Here is a 17,374-nt window from a genome sequence, read left to right on the forward strand (position 1 = left end):
AGGAAAATTACTAGAATAAAATTTGTTTTGTTGTTCATCATTATACAGTTTTCGAGTTATTTTTGTAGCTAAACTTTGTTTGTTCCAATTTATTTCAACTTTAATTCTGTTTATTAATTTGAGTCCAACCCATTCCCCATTTCCAAACAATAACCTTTTCCAAACTGCAGAGGACTAGTGTATTTGGCCCGTGTACACTTTTCGCACAGAAAACGTTATTAAGATCCCACTTTAACATTTATCCACTCCATGGTTTGAATATTTGAATGGCAACTTTAAATCTTTTGCCATTTTTCATTAATTTAATTTTTTAATTTTTAATAATAACATCATTTTCTTCATTGAAATAAATAGATCCTTTCCCCTAAAATGCAGAGGACTAATGTAATCTCCCTTCATTCCTACTTTTCCTACAAATCTAAAAACTCCCCTTTATTAAAACTAGTTAAAAATACACTTTATTATCCACCCCCACCCTCTTTACAAAATATTATTAACTTATTAAATATTAAATATTATTATTAAAATATATTCAAAATAATTGACACTTAAAAAATTAATTAATATAATAAAATCAATTAAAAATTTGCATTCAAATTTTTTCAATACATTTTCATAATTACGCACCTGTATTATAATATAACTTAGAGGTCACAAAAAACGTTGATCTGCAAGTTTCTCTCTCTCTTCAATAACAAGTTTCGGAAACCATTTTGTTTAATGGTGATAAATGCGCATCGCCTCAGTTGGAAGTTTTTAATTTGTTTTGTTTAACGTTAATCACTTTAACTAGATTTGAATGTTAACTTTTACATCATAATTTTGACGCAGTAAGTAATACATATTTTAACTTCATTTTATTATAACTTCTATTTAGAAGAGAATTTTTTACAGGTAAAAATAGTTTAAATTGATTTAAAACATCCTTTGTGACGTCTCTGATGATGTCGAAACATATTAGACTATGAATTTAAAATAATAAAAAAACCAATAAAAGTACAGATTACAACTTTTCATTTATTATTAATTTTAGTTTATATTTTATTTTTTTCCTACTGTTTTGGTTAGATTTTAATTCATAAAATGTATTATTTAAATTTAACTTGATTTCTTTTATTTAAGTTTAATTTCATTTAACTTTGCTCCCTAAATCCAAGCCGGCGTAATAAGGTTCTGCTTGCCGCATAAGCCTTTAGCACGTCCATACAACATAGTAAGAGCCGCTCCTTAGAGTTGGCCGGACTAGAGTGTAATTTCGAAAAATAATTTTTATTATGAAAGGTTGCGTCTCTAAACATATCTCGAAAATTCAATAACAATTGGTACATTCCATTTAAAATAACGAAGTTGGGGTCCATCCGGTATAACCGGAGAGTTGGAGAAAACTGAATATATTTTAGCTGAAACGAGCACCTCGGATAAACGCTATATGTAAATTTTCAAAAAAATAGTGCCAATAGTTTGCCACATACATCTAGACTCAGCTCGTCATGACAAACTATGTACTCGCTCACGCGCATTCTTCTTCCCTATAAAGTCGAGCCTCCAACACATGCGTGCTAACGACAACCAGAGATTGACGATTGGTTACCGAGACCGACGGCTTAACGTACCCTCCGAAGGACGGGGGGCGACTGAACGTGCTTTCGCAACGTGATTTGAGAACTCTGGACGTCTGCATGTTAACTTGAGAGCTAACACGCTGAGCCAGCATGCCCCATTATCAATATTTAAGACTAAGTTTAGTGTAACACTCCTTGTAATTATTATTTGTAGGTAATAGTTTTATGAAATTTTCTCCTAAAAGATCGTTAGAACCGTCTTCAAAAGTTCTCATGTATGAAATCAGGTGCGCACGATTATAAGTTTAGTAGAAAATGAGACTATAAATATGATTAGTTTTTGAATATATTTAAACACATTACATTAACATTTCTGATATTTGTTAACGAGAACTTCGTATCAATAATAATTACAAGGTAAACTTTTATCAACTGGTAAATTATTACTTAAGCACTTTATGACTCGCATGGTAAACATAGCTGCCTATTTAACGTTACCTTTTCTTTCGACCAAATACAACCTTCTGAGTTATTATTATAAATATTTTTAATATAAAGTGTTATATTATACTTAGTGTCCTCAAGAAGTAATCTATTACTTCCAGTATCATCTCCTATATGTACAGTAATTGGTTTGTGTTTTGATATGATATTTTTCCATGCAACCCAACTGAGGTGATTTTGAGGTACTTGAACTGCTTTCAAAAGCTTTTCATCGGATAATGAAAATAGGTCCAACTGCAGTTGAGATTGGGTTGAAAGCTTTGTAACTATCACAGCTATGAACCTAAAAAAGAAAAGTGATCTTTACTAAAATTATTTATTATGAGAATTAGTCACCATTCAACATATTCATCCATTTGTATCCCTGGTAAATTAAGCTCTATACTTGAAAGCTCGGATTTGAGCTCAATAGGAGTTACATCTATTAGTGAAATTGAATTTGGTTTGGAAGGTGTGCATAGGTTTTTTCTAATATTGAAGTGGTTATGCCAATTTTGATTTGGTACTCCACCACCAGTTGTTTTCTTTAATTTAGATTTCCACTTTAGTATCTGTACGATAAAATATTATAATAATTTTTGTAATCGACAATGTTATAACGAATAATCAAACTTAATGTAAGTCAAACATACTTGGAACTTATTTTCAATTATTTTATGATTGTCCTTCCCGTAATGATTTAAGCCAGCTCGTCTATCGCCGTGCTGGTACACTGACGAGATAATCCACTCGTTGTCATAAAAAGCTTTCCCTATATATCTTGGAACTTCTTGCTCATAACCAGCCGGAACGAGTTTATTTAATAAATCTCCTTGTATAGCTTTAACACTAATAGTCTCCCATTCTAGCAGTTCCGGTTCAGATGTACATAAAATCTAATTAAATATATACATACATATAGAGCAAAAGTAACACAGAGCAATATTGTTAACTTTATAATGTGCAACAACTTTTGTTCTAAAAGATTTTTTGTAACATGCTCCGAATCCCGTGTATTATCACTAACAACTTGTAAAACAACGAAGTCATCTAATTTTCATATATTCGTATTTTTGTAGATATGCAAGACTACACTTTATGTAAAAATCGTTATGATTATTAGTTGTAGGTAATAGTTTTTTGAAATTTTGTGCTAAAAGATTGTTGGAACCGTCTCAAAAAGTTCTCTTGTTTGAAATCAGTTGTGCACGGTTATAAGTTTACTAGAAAATGAGGCAATTAATTAAATGTTACCATTAACAATTTATAAAACTACAAATTCATCTAACTTTCATATTTTCGTATTCTTCTCGATTTTTGTTCATCTGAGAGCAAAAGGAAAGAGAGCAATTTTGTTAAGTAAAAATTTGCTGCAACTTTTGTTCTAAAAGATTTTTTTGTAATATGCTCCGAATCCCGAGTCCAATGTTAATAATTACAGAGCACGTAATAGTTAGATGAAGTTATATAGACTACAGCTAATCTACCCTAGCTTATTTACCATAATGTTTTCCATATCATCGATATCTTCTGTACGGTCATTAGTAGCAGCGGAAGCCGTCTTGCTTATAGAATTAACAGTGGCCGGATAATAACTAATACTTTTATCTGAAGATAAAAACAATGCAATTACTAATTATACAATTCGACAAATTACTATTAGAAAACGAATTTCTATTTGTAAATAGACCTAGGACAAGGGTATCGACTAGTCTACAATGGAACGGTTAACAAGCAGAATGGCGTCGCAGTCGTGCTTAACGGCTAGTTTAGAAACAAAAAATCAATAACATCGACACCAAATCAGACTATCATAAACGTTGTCTGCGTGGATGCAACTCAGACGCGGCGTACGGAACCGGAGAACGAGTTAATCTCACTCTAAACCTGAATGAACTCACTCGGCACCTATGGGTTGGGTTGAGAGGGAAAATTTTGGTACAATTTGATGTATTATATATTATTCGAATTTAAGCCGCATTATATTTATTGTAATATTATTATAATCATTCATGAAAATGGGGTGCGTCTTAGATTCGAGCGTATACGGTGATATAAAATGCTGTGAAAACTACTGATTCTTATTTATTAACATGATATGGAATGAAGAACATCTGATTTTGAGTTATACAGGGTGTATCTGAATGACTGCAACAAACTTCAAGGGGATTCTTTAGTGAATTTTAAGGGTACTTTGATATATGAACCATGGGCGAGTTCGGCTCCCCTAAGGAGCTACACCCCTCCAAAAATGGCGAAAAATTTTGGTTTAACTTTTTTTTCTCAAAAACCATAAACGCTAGGAAAATGAAATTTGGGGAATATGTTTAACTCATAATAGGGCACGTTTTGACCCTATTTGTACTTTCAACCTACTCTTCTAAGTTACTAAACATAACCATCCCCGTTCAATTTTGGTCTAGATTTTTCTTATGACGGTGATAAATACATTAGAAATATTTTATTTAGATAGATGAAAATATTCTAAAACTTTTTTGCCTCTCTGATGTTCTTCGAAAAGGTAATAGTTTCTGAGAAAAAAATTAATTAAGCGAACACTAACTGTTAAGCTGTAGGGTTGTTAATCGAAAGTTGGAATGAATTTTTATTGAAAAAATTTTAGTAGGCTTTGCAATCTTTGTCAGAAATAGTTTTGACGTTTAAATATCAGTGGTTTTCTTACTATTATTATTGTTTTATTTAAAATTGTGAAACGTCGAGTGAACGAGCGTAAATGCGATAGAACTTTATTTGAAAAATAATGATAATAGTAAGAAAAACACTGACATTTAAACTAAGATTTTTTCAATAAAAATTCATTCCAACTTTTGATCAACAACCTCGTTGTTTAACGGGCAGTGTTTACTTTATTATTCTTTTTCTCAAAAATTAGTCGTTTTTGGAAAAATTTTAGAGAGACAAAAAGTTTTAGGATACTTTCATCTACCTATGTAAATTTTTTTTAAAAGTATTTACCATCTGCATAAAAAAAATGGTTCATATATCAAAGTACCCTTAAAATTCACTAAAGAATCACCACTTGAAGTTTGTTGTAGTCATTCAGATACACCCTGTATACTCAAAATCACAATACAAATTTTACAAATAAAATTATGTTTAAATTAAATTTTTTTTTAATAATAGTAGCGCACTGTAGGATAGTTTATTTTTTTACGCGAAAACTATTAACTGTAGGAAAAAACTAAAGAGATAAAAAGTACCATTAAAGAATGAGCTTTACAACTCATATTTTCTCATGTTAATACTCGATGGTGTTAAAAAGTTCTTATAACAAATGCACAGGGGTTGTGAATTTAATCTCTTTAGTGGGCGATAGGGAAACTTACGGTATGCTTAAAAATAAGGTGTTAACCAGTAGTAAATACATAAAGAATTTCAAATTCTTCTCTTTAGTTATAGCCGAAATAAAAAATAAAATGTAAATTTTTGGCTCAATTTTGACCGCGCATAGCTCAAAAACAAAACAGTGTTAACCCTCTGCTAGATTTGCGGTATCACTGTTGTTATTCGTGGATTTATATACGGTTTTACACAAATGAAAACAACAACAAATTTTTAAACAATATACGTGTGCCCCGGCTTGTGTCCCCGTAAGGTATAATTGACGATAAATTTTTGAATTCAAATTCCATCTTTTGCGATTAAAGTCTGGATGTCATAAAACGAAATTTAACCAAGTTTTACGTCAAATGTCCTCAAAGTACCAAAGTTAACGCAAGAAGTTTGTTAACCGTTGCAGGTAAAGTGGTCTTTCTCAGCAATGTACAACAAAAATTAACTAAGATAAAATGGTTGTTATATTAAATTATAGCGATATGCCGAATTTTATTAATTTAGGATATAAAAGCAAAACGCAGATTTTTAAATCATAAGATTAACAAAACATTTTTGATCTAAACTAAATTAACATACTAACACTAACACATAATTCAAAACTTTTCCGACATTGTTTATAGCTTTTTCTAATATGGTCCAACGGAATTTTTCTAATAACAGTTTCAACATTTTGTTTTAAACGGTCTAAATTGTTATTAAAATTTTCAGTGTACACTTTAAAATAAAAATCCATAATAGATAAATCCGGACTTCTTGGCGGCCATGGTTGCGGACCATATCTACCAATCCATTTTATTCCAAATAACGTATTTAAATAATTTTTAATTTAATGTGGGCCGCAACCACCTTGTTGAAAATATAATTTATTGCGTTTTTCTAAATCCACGCCGTGAAGATAATTAAATAAACAATTTTCTAGTATTTCCAAATGTCGGTGTTGATTCAAATTGCCGTTTATGAAGTAAGGCCCAATAACACCGTCCCACGAAACAGCACACCACACATTCACTTTCTGGGAATACTGGCGTTTGCAAGCTATGCGATATGAGGATTAGTCTTTGACCAGAATCGACAATTTGGTGATGTAACCACTCCATTACTAGAGAACGATGCTTCGTCCGAAAATATTATGTTTTTTAAAAAAGTTCTCTCTTTCAAAATTGTGTACCCAAGCCACAAACAATAATCTAAACGTTTTGCTTCATTACCTAATTCGATAGTGTGGTTAAATTTTGGTTTATACGGCAATATTTTATTTTCTCGATAAATTCTTTGTAAATGGGATTTACTTATACCGACTTGAACTGCCCTTTTTCTTAACGACACCTTACCGTAATCCATTGCGTTCGTTACTGCAACAATCGATCCCGCATCATGTTCATCTAAAAGTTTTCTCCTTCCTTTTATTTTCCACATTGCCCGTTTCCGAAAATTTTTTAACAACTCTCTTAATTGTTTTTTTATTGTAACTATAGTTGCATTGTAACTAATGTTCGCCAATCCATAGCAATGCACTATAAATATTTTATGTTGTAATGTAAACATGATCAATTAATACATATTTGACAATAGGCTAAAACTAAGCTATCAAATGATAATTGTTAGTTCACTCAGATCATTTGTTTTTATTGTAAAACGGAATATTAGAAACAAATTTTCAAGAAAAAACTCATCTCTTTTTATATAATAATAATAATAATATATAGTTTATTGCTCCATTGAAAACAAGTACAAAAGAAAAGAAATACAAAAAAAAAAAGACTTAATAGTAACAAGAACTTAAAGATAACAAAATTAAAAACAAAATTGAAATTATAATAGAGCAACCGTATGGTGCGCATTCAGCAGAAAAAAGCTGATCTTCCATGCGCCCATAATCCAACCAGTAATGATCGCACAAGGATACAGCACAAAAATCATATTTAATTACGGAAACAAAGCCAAATTTTCTTTTTCTTAGCTAAATCAAGAATTTGTTAATTGAGCGCGAAACAGTTTTTTAAACATGGCTAACCTAATTGAGCCCACCGAAATTGCTGATGGATGAAAACCCGCACCGAAAATGTACATGTTGTATAACTTAAAAATTTGGTAAGTGTAGCTATTTTTGAAACGTTCTGTCTTATGAAACGGAGGTGATAATGCTCCCTTAAATCTCATATTAATTGTATGTACATCGGACCGCCAGCGGATTTTATCAGTTAGGTAAGGAGGCACACCCGTAACAATTATTTTATAAAAGAGAACAATAGTATGCATTGTTCTTCGATTATGCATGTTAAGCCAATTAAGCTCCTCCAATTTATGACTCACATGATCTCTCCGTCTCAAACCAAAAATCAAGCGTATACATGAATTCTGTATTCGTTGCACTCTCGCTCGCAGCTGAGAAGTCAAGAACGGAGAGTACAGTGCATCGGCATAATTAAAATGGGACAGGACTAAGGAATCACAGAGCATGATTTGCAACTTTCGGGAAAGATAATGTCTCATGTTATATAATTTTTTCATGTGAATAAAAGCCTTTTTTAGACATAAATTTATATGGTCGCGAAAGCTCAAAGCCTCGTCTAGCACAACTCCCAAATTTTTTACTTTTTCCTTTACCTCTAAACGATCTCTATTCAGTGTTATCTTAATCCTATCCTTTACTCTATTTCTAAGCCTTCGCGGACCAAATACAATAAGCTCGGTTTTGCTACTGTTAATTTGTAGTCCATGTCGCTGGGAATAATCCAATATCGATGACAAATCATTCTCAAGCCGACCACATAACTTATCCAACTCCGTTTCCTTACCCGATATATAAATCTGGGTGTCATCAGCATAATAGTGATATTTGGAGTATTTTAAGCAGGTTGATATGCTTCTAACATAAATAGAAAACAACAGTGGTGACAATATAGACCCCTGTGGACACCCAGAAGTAGATACCAGAAAATCTGACCTACTGCCACCTAGGCTCACGGCTTGCTCTCGCCCAGCAACATATTCACTAAGCAAATTCAATGCCTTAGGTCCAACACCATTGTGATACAATATAGCAAAAAGCAGCTGATGATCGATCATATCAAAGGCTTTACTGTAGTCTATAAGACATAGGATAGTTATATTATTGTCATCTGCAGCCCTCAAAATATCATCCACTACACACAAAAGTGCTGTGGTGCAGCTAAACCCCGATATAAAACCCGACTGTACTTGAGACAAAATATCCTCACACGAAACAAACTGATTCATTTGTTGCCACAATAGTTTTTCACACACCTTAGCAAAACAGGGAGAATCGGTGTCAGGCTGAGGAGAATCAGGCTGATCGGTCGTAAGTCCGAAATTACGGGGTTGGATTTTTTTGGTACAGGTATTACCAACGACCTTTTCCAATCGATAGGAAATTTCCCATCAACAATACATGTATTTATAATATTTACTAGCTGCGGCAAACTATGAGGACAACACATTTTCACAGCCTTTATATTCAGCCCGTCCCAGCCGGTAGCGGTCGACTTAATCGAGTTAATCGTCATCATCACCTGGTCCTCAGACACCAATTGAAACTCAAAAACATTCAAGAGACGTCGACAGCTCATATAGTATCTGTAGGTGTTAGGATGTACATGATGCACAGGAAGTGAAGCTTGTAAGAAATATTTATTGATATCATCGGGATTTTGTAAGTTCACCGGCAGTTCATTTTTTATCCTTTGGATTACACCTAAATTATTCAAAGCTTTCCATGGATTTTTTATATTTTGGTTAAGGTGATGCTGGAAATATGCTTTTTTTCCCTATGAATTGACTGATTTACATAATAGCGGAGATCTTTGTAGTATTCATAATGCCCTTTAATTTTTGTGTTTAAGAAACGTTTGTGCGCTTTATCACGTAAATCTTGCATTATTTTAATAATGTCAGTAATCCACGGATTTTGTTTATTTGTAAGCTTTTTCGTGACCATCGGAGCATGACACTGCATTACTTGTAAAATACTATTTGTCAAAAATGACACCTTCTCATTGACGTTAGGTATGTCAAAAATCTCAAAAAAAGGAATCGCGTAAAGATCACTGCAAAATGATTGATAATCAAACTCTTTGTAGCTCCTGAACGTACTTAATTGTAGACATTTAATGGTCACATCAACGTTTAGTGTACAGAATATTACTTCATGATCCGATAGCCCATCCGAAGATACAACACCTACGTCGATTACTGATTCAGGGTCAGATACCATCATAATGTCAAGCAATGTTAATGATGACGATGTAACTCTTGTGGGGTGGAAATTACTTGAGAAAGACTAAAGGCCTCCATAAAATCCACTAAACTACGCGATGCACGAGTTTCTAATTGCAGACAATTGATATTTAAATCACCCAATATAACCATTTTGGAGACCACTGGCAAAATTTCGCTGACTGTGCTCTCCAAAATATTCAAATATTCTATTACTCCTACTCTAGGTGCCCGGTAGACTACCCCTATTGCATAAACTTGTTTATTAATCTTTATGCTTAACCATAATTGCTCAATTACAACATCAGTACCAATTAATGTAGCATTAAGTTGTTTTTTAATATAAACTTCTACTCCTCCACCTCGAGCATTACGATCTTTGCGAAACAAATTAAAATTATTTATTTTTAACTCCTCAGAATTAACAGCTTCGGTTAGCCAAGTTTCGGATAATGTAATTATATCAGCTTGAATACTATTTATTAAATTAAGAAAATCATTAAATTTGGCTATTAAAGAACGAACATTTAAGTGCATTATTTTTAATCCCTTTGCGGCCATTTGACTAACTAGTTCAGAGCAAATGTAGTACTAAGCAAAAAACAAACAATATAAAATAAAACAAAGTATAAATTTAAAAATAAAGTATGAACGATAGTTGCTCAGTACGCAGCGACCCGACGGCTAGGGTATTGGAAAAAGAAATTAGTACCTAAGTGTATATATCAAACATTGACAGCGTAACTCTTTATTTAGGTCTATTCCTGGTAGCCCAGACGCGCGTGCCGACTTCATTCGTATCGATGGTCGCTCCCATCCGTCGACAAGCTGCCTCAGTGAGATCAGAAACACCATCTGTTCCAATTTTCTTAGTACCTGTATTATCGTTCGTATCAAGAACCGCTGCCATCTGTTGACAAGTTGCCTCAGTGAGATCAGAAACACCATCAATTCTAATTCTCTTATTGCCTGTATTACAGTAGATAGATCCTCGTAATGTCCATACATTACGCTTTCCAAGTTTTTCCCGCTCCAGATGATATAGTTGATGTCTCTGTTTAGTAAGATCCTCTACGATCACCAATTTTGTAGATCGCAATTCTTTCCTAGACCTTAAGACCAAGTTCTTATGATCCACACGGGCAAACTTCACGATAACGGATCTAGGGTTCTTGCTTTTTTGACCCAACCGATGTGCGCATTTAATAGCATCAGGTGGTAAATTGACGCCCATTTTATCTTTAAAAATGTTCATTACTTCAATACCAGTGTTTGCATCGGCTGTTTCCTCCAATCCAATTATCCTAACATTTGATCGTCTCGTATATTGCTCGAGACTATCGATATCCTTTTGGAGTTTTATATTTTCTCGTTCTACATCGCCGATTTGTTTACTATACTTGGACAAGATTTTCTCAAACCGGGTTTCAATACATGTGACCACTTTTTCTAGCAACGCGGTTTGTATCTCTTCGTCCGAAAGCGATTCTTTAATGGATTGTTTAATCAATGATTTTATATCATTGAGCTGCGCTTTATCGAAAGCTGGCATCATGAAAATGAACCCCGTACTATTCTCTAACTACTTGCACAGTTTCACTCTATTAGGTACACTTTTAACCACTGTTTTTCTCGTATAAATGCCGCACAGTCGCAATTGCGTGTTACTCGCTCTGAGACAACATAACGATATGTTAAATTAATAAAATTTGGCATATCACTATAATTTAGCATAATAAACATTTTATCTTAACCAACTTTTGTTGTACATTGCTCAGAAAGACCACTTTACCTGCAACGGTTAACAAACTTCTTGCGTTAACTTTGGTACTTTGAGGATATTTGACGTAAAACTTGGTTATATTTCGTTTTATGGCATCCAGACATTAATTGCAAAAGATGGAATTTGATTTCAAAAATTTATCGTCAATTATACGTTATGGGGACACCATCCGTTATTTGTCAAGGTCTCGTTGTGTGGTTTTATTGTTGATTTGTTAACAATTATTCTGGAAATTATATTGATAAGACAGTGGGTATATAAGTAAGTTTCTTTTAATTGCATTCATAAGTTTGCGCCGTTGTCATCGAAAACGTAATACAAGTAATCCTAGCGACATGGCTAAGCATTGTACGAAAGAAGTCAAAGAAGTAATTACTAATGTAAGATATTTTTTTCAACAAGAAAAAGATAAAGGTGAACCTATAAATACGAATGCCGTTGTTGCACGAACCGCACAAGCTGTTGGTATTCGGAAAGAACTATTAAAAATATAAGCAAAGAATGCTCAGAATATGGAAACATAGAAGCTCCTAAAGTGTTATAAAACGCATGATATTCAACTTTTACATGAACAAAAAGTTTCCTACTGTCAGAGAACTTTTTTAAAAATTACCACTGTAGGCCGATATTCCTACATTTCCGGAGAGTACACTATTAAGATGGTTAAAGCCGTTAAATTTTTCGTATAAGAAATTAAATAACAAACCAATAATTCTAATGTAGCATCCGAAAATCTTATCTCAAAGGTCAGGTTTTTTATTGAATATGGAAAAGTATGGAAATGGAGGTTGGAAATTCGAAAAAGTTAGGATGGGTCGAAAAAGCATCTCCAGAAACCGTGGACACATTCGATCATTACCGCGGAGGCCAAAGAACTATTATTCTACACATATGTTTTCATAGGTGAAAGAAAAGCGAAAACTGATTACTACCTCGTAATGAACAAGCAACATTACGAGGAATGGTTTCGTCATGTTTTATCTATAATATCCTCAAAGTCCGTTATACCAATAGATCAAGCAACATATCACATAATGCTAGATCCCCAATACCGGAATCCTACAATTGCTTGGTGAAAAGATGATATTATTGCCTGGGTATTAAAAAAAAACGTTTTAACCCCGATGAAGTTGATGAATTTGGAAAATAGATGAAACCACTACTTTTATGATTATCTAAACCGTACTTTAATAAAAAAGTTTTCCTATTAGATTCAATTACAAAACAATTGCGTACGCAAGCGTGGAGATGAAGTTAAATTGTTATGGTTACCAGTGGCGCACTGCGAGTTCAATGCAATCGAATTGATTTGGGCTTACTTAAAAAATCTAGTCGCAAAGAAAAATGACACTTTTATAATTAAAAATGTTTTAAATTTATGCATTGAGACTATGAATACAATAACTCCAAATATATGGGAAAATTGTGTGCGTCATAGTAAACATATAGAAAAGGAATATAGAGAAAAAAAACACATTGTAGATGAGGTAATTGAACCTATCATTATTAATATTAATGCTAATGAAAGTTCACGATGAGAATTTTTCGTCAAATGCAGATTCTTCAGAAGATGAGAATAGTATAGCTATGGGCGTTCTGGACCAAAATCCCATAAGATTTAACATTGGGGTCGAAAAGTACTTTTTATCCCCACCACTACCTCCTTTCGAGGGTGTGGCCACGCCCACATTTTAAAGTCAACCAATCAGAGCGCAGCATTCTCCAAGAGCCCTCTTTTTGGCGGGAAATTTGAATGAGGATCGACGGGTCTTATGATGATGACGTCATCATCGAGGCCGGACACAAAGCGTTTGGTTTGGCTTACCGGCTGAGTGCTATGGTGCGGGGTGCGGGCGGGCAGGGCGGGGTGCGGGCGGTCAGGGCGGGGTGGCTCAATCACAGCATAGCATTCTCCGAGAACCCTCTTTTAGGCTGGGGATTGAATGAGGTTACCGCCTTATCACGATGACGTCATCGTCGATATATCGAGGCCTTGACACATCCGGACACGAAGCGTTTGGCTTGGAGGTTATAAAATGGTAAATATCTCGTTAACGATGCTTCAAATCGAAAAATAAACCGAAAAATTCCCCCCTACAAATTCCCGTCGCCTATAACAAGCACGAACAATATGGCACGGGTGAAAACTGCCAAAAGGGCCTTATTTAGTTATCGAGCTTATGACGTCATGCCGCCGGATCGTGTGGTGGTGACGTCATCTAGACAACCAGTTAGGTGCGGCATTTAGGCGTGGGCCGGTAGGGGGGGCAGGCACAGTGTTAGGAAATGTGAAATTACTGGCCATAATATGATTTTACTAATTTTCTTTTTTAATATTTTGGCAAATGGGGATCGTTAGGTTATATCGTAATACTCGCTACTCCGCAATAACCACTTTTTATTAACTTCAACTCTGGATAAAAATGACATGTAAAGTTAACACTTATTTTGCATATCAATTTCCAAAAACATTTGATTAATTTTGAGAAACGATTGTAAACATATTAAAAGTTGTACCCTTATGAAATTTCACTATAATTTTATACTGTATGTGTTGTTTATGTAACACTGTAATAGCTTCTTGAATACAGGATTTATTTATCTTTTTCTCAACACTGTTCATAAACAGATTTTATTTGCAATGTTAAACTTTGATTGGTGCTATAAAAAAAGTCCCACAAGATCCCAGGTTGAAATTTGTTTTTTTATGTAGTTTCAAGCCTATACGTTTCGTTCCCAAAAAAATAAATTGCGCATACTTGCGCATTTTCAATAAAATGGCTAATATACAGGGTGGTGTCTACGGATATTCGACAGTGAATACTGAAAGTTAGTTTAGAAACTATTAATCGCTTACAATTTTTCAGAATAACTATTTTTATGAATCAATATTAGTACTAAATGTATAACTAGAAGCTTTCGGGCTTAACCGTGCGTTTTTAAAAAAGAGTCACGATTCGGATATCATGTTGTTGTAACCTTCTTCCCAAATAAGTCCGAAATATTTATTGAGTTAAAAAATACCTATCCAACACACAGTAATAAAAAAGAAAATCAATGACACAAAAATTATTATCAAGAAATAAACTTAATTCATTTCTTGATTATTGTTAACAATAATACTTCAAAATCAGGGTGGTTCAGTTTTTAATCGGAAAACTTTACTAAGATGTAGTACTTGCCAAAATAACACAAGTTTTTTATACAAACATAAGGTCGCAACTGTTTTGTTTTCGAGCTATGAGCGATTAAAGTTGCGCCAAAAATTTACGTTTTATTTTGTATTTCGGCTATCATTAAACCGAAGAATTTGAAATTTTGTATGTATTTACTACTGGTTAACACCTTATTTTCAAGCATACCTAAAGCTTACCTAGCGGCCTCTAAAGGGATGAAATTCACAAACACTTTGATTTTTTATAAGAACTTTTGAACGCCAATTAGTGTTAAAATAAAATAAACCAAGTGACTTTTTAAATGAAATTTCAATTTTTTTATGGCGGTTTATCGTTAGCAACTGTGGTTAGCAACGAAATTGTTTGGAGTCAGTATAAGCTCCGCCCAGCTCTGTGACGTCAGACTTAGGCAGTCTATTAAATGTAAGCGTTCCATAAATTATTGAATAATAATAATAATGAATAATAATAATAAATGAGTCTATTCATGCTTATAAGGATCAGAATTTCTTATTGTTTGAAATAAAAATCTTCAAACATTTTTTCTAAGTCAAATATTTGATTTTGCATTTGATCGCTTCAAATCATACCAGGCCTTGAATAAGTAATACAAACAAATCGTAACCTGTCACATTATTCGATCGTGATATTCATCCTGTACGAGCGCTTAGTACGAGTATTTGACAGGTTGATTTGTATTGTGTTATCAGTGTTATTTAATTATTAGTGTTAGTGTTCTTAGTGTTACCGTGTTATACTTATTGTTTCTCGCCGCTACAGTTTTTCTGTTTTGATTTTCGTTTTTGTTCTCGTTTCTGTCTTTTTTGTGTTCGTTTTCATTATTATTTCTGTTGTCGTTCTCGTTTTTGTTATTGTTATCGAGTTTGTTGTTATTACCGTTATTAATATGGCAATATCCATCACGGTGCAAAGAATTTTTGATATTATGTGGGAAAAGAAGGGACAAGGAAAAACCGGCCAACTCAATTATCTAATTGAGCAAGTTCAACGTATGTGTCCCCAGGATGATGAAGACATTGTGATGAATGCAACAAGAAGGATTAGAAAGATTGCTGGAAAATTGTTTCAGAAATTTGAAGGGTGTTCCCGACATAAGGAACGTTTTTTGAATCAAAATGCCCTTTGGCTGCAATCCGAAGTAGAAATAGTAGCTAATCCTCATGTTGATGCTGCTACTACAGCGTCCACATCGAAAGGGCGTCCGCCAAATGATTTTTTGGATAGCAGTGAACGATCGAAAAGAAGAAAAACGGAAGATGTCCGAAATTTGCACAGTTCATGTGAATTAAGTTACGCCACTCAAATGAAGCTTCGTTATGAAGGAAAGATAGATGCAGCAAAGGTAAGTAATATTAAAGGATTATAATTATTGCACAATTACGAACAAAGAGGAAATGTGGTATACACGTATAATAAATTTTGAACACGCAACTAATTGAAAATGTTAAAACAAATATTTTTAGAGCCGGTTTTATAAAGCTCAAATCAGTTAATATTTGATTACTTATCATGATTGCGAACTTTTCAGTCAACCACATTACCTGAATTAGGCGCAAACATAGTAATTAATAGAATGTTAATCGAGCTTAAATTGTTGCGAAATCACAAACAGAGACATCTAAATTGTGCTAAGTTTACCACTTGAGTATTTACAATTTTACATATTCACTACAGAAATACTTATTACATTCGCTGCAGATTGTTCAAGAGGCAACGATGACATCCCCAGCTCGAGCATGTAAGATTACGACAGCTTGGATAACTACAAGTGAGAAAATAACACCATACACTGAAGACGAAGCTCTCTCACTAATAATTAATGGAAAGCTCACGATAGATCAGTACCGCATGTTTCGAACGCAAGCAAAGAACAGAAATGCAAATATCTATCCAAGCTATGAAAAAGTCTTGGAAGCAAAAAAGCGCTGTTACCCAAATGGTATTGAAGTCACCGAAATTATGGCTGAAGTGGAATTGCAAAACCTTGTAGACCATACAATTAGTAGGCTGTTGCAAACAGCCCAATGTTCAAATATTTTACATCAATTACAGCCGGACATCCACAATTTGGTTGCTACTTTTAAATGGGGGTTTGATGGAAGCGGCGGACATTCGCGGTATAAACAGAAATTTGAATCTGGAGAGGAATTCTCCGACGAAAACATGATTGTCACGTCACTTGTACCTGTGCAAATATATAGTACGGGTACAAATCACACTAAAATATGGATAAACGACAGGCCTTCTTCAACAAGATATTGCCGTCCCATAAGATTTCAATTTTGTAAGGAAAATATTGATAGTATAAAATCTGAAAAAACCTATATTGAGGAGAGAATAGCTGCTTTACAACCGACGAAGTGGGTCAGCGATAACAATGAGTACTCAATTACTTAAAATTTCGCTCATGCAGTTACTAATACTGCAACTCAAACCTGCAACATTTGTGGTGCGACACCATCACAAATGAATAATTTTGAAAAACTGGCAAAGTTGCCAATAAATGAAAACTGTTTACAACTTGGGATGTCAGTTCTTCACGGTTGGATACGAATGTTTGAATGCCTATTGCACATTTCGTATAGATTAAAATTAAAGAAATGGCAAGTCAGAAAAGAAGAACGCAAAGTATTCGAACAGAGAAAGAAAACTATCCAAGAAGATTTTAGAAAAAGATTAGGTTTAATTGTAGATGTACCCAAACAAGGAGGAGGATCCAGTAATGACGGAAATACTGCTAGAAAATTTTTTAAATA

The 17,374-nt window shown here is 33.7% G+C and overlaps 1 protein-coding gene across 3 annotated transcripts in view; it reads right to left on the minus strand.

Moving 5' to 3' along the window:
- Nucleotides 1–1,890: 1,890 nt before the first annotated feature.
- The window catches only part of LOC111417535 (uncharacterized), a 36,482-nt gene continuing 20,998 nt past the window's right edge, over nt 1,891–17,374 (minus strand). For all 3 annotated transcript variants that reach the window (XM_071194865.1, XM_071194867.1, XM_071194866.1), the window contains 4 exons: nt 3,547–3,653; nt 2,699–2,941; nt 2,403–2,617; nt 1,891–2,349 (listed from right to left, as the gene is read on the minus strand). In XM_071194865.1, coding sequence (XP_071050966.1) covers nt 2,019–2,349; nt 2,403–2,617; nt 2,699–2,941; nt 3,547–3,653 — 896 coding nt within the window. In that variant the 3' untranslated portion in view covers nt 1,891–2,018. The remainder of the gene's footprint in view (nt 2,350–2,402; nt 2,618–2,698; nt 2,942–3,546; nt 3,654–17,374) is intronic.

Source organism: Onthophagus taurus, chromosome 3, assembly GCF_036711975.1.
Source record: "Onthophagus taurus isolate NC chromosome 3, IU_Otau_3.0, whole genome shotgun sequence".
Taxonomy (NCBI): Eukaryota; Metazoa; Arthropoda; class Insecta; order Coleoptera; family Scarabaeidae; genus Onthophagus; species Onthophagus taurus.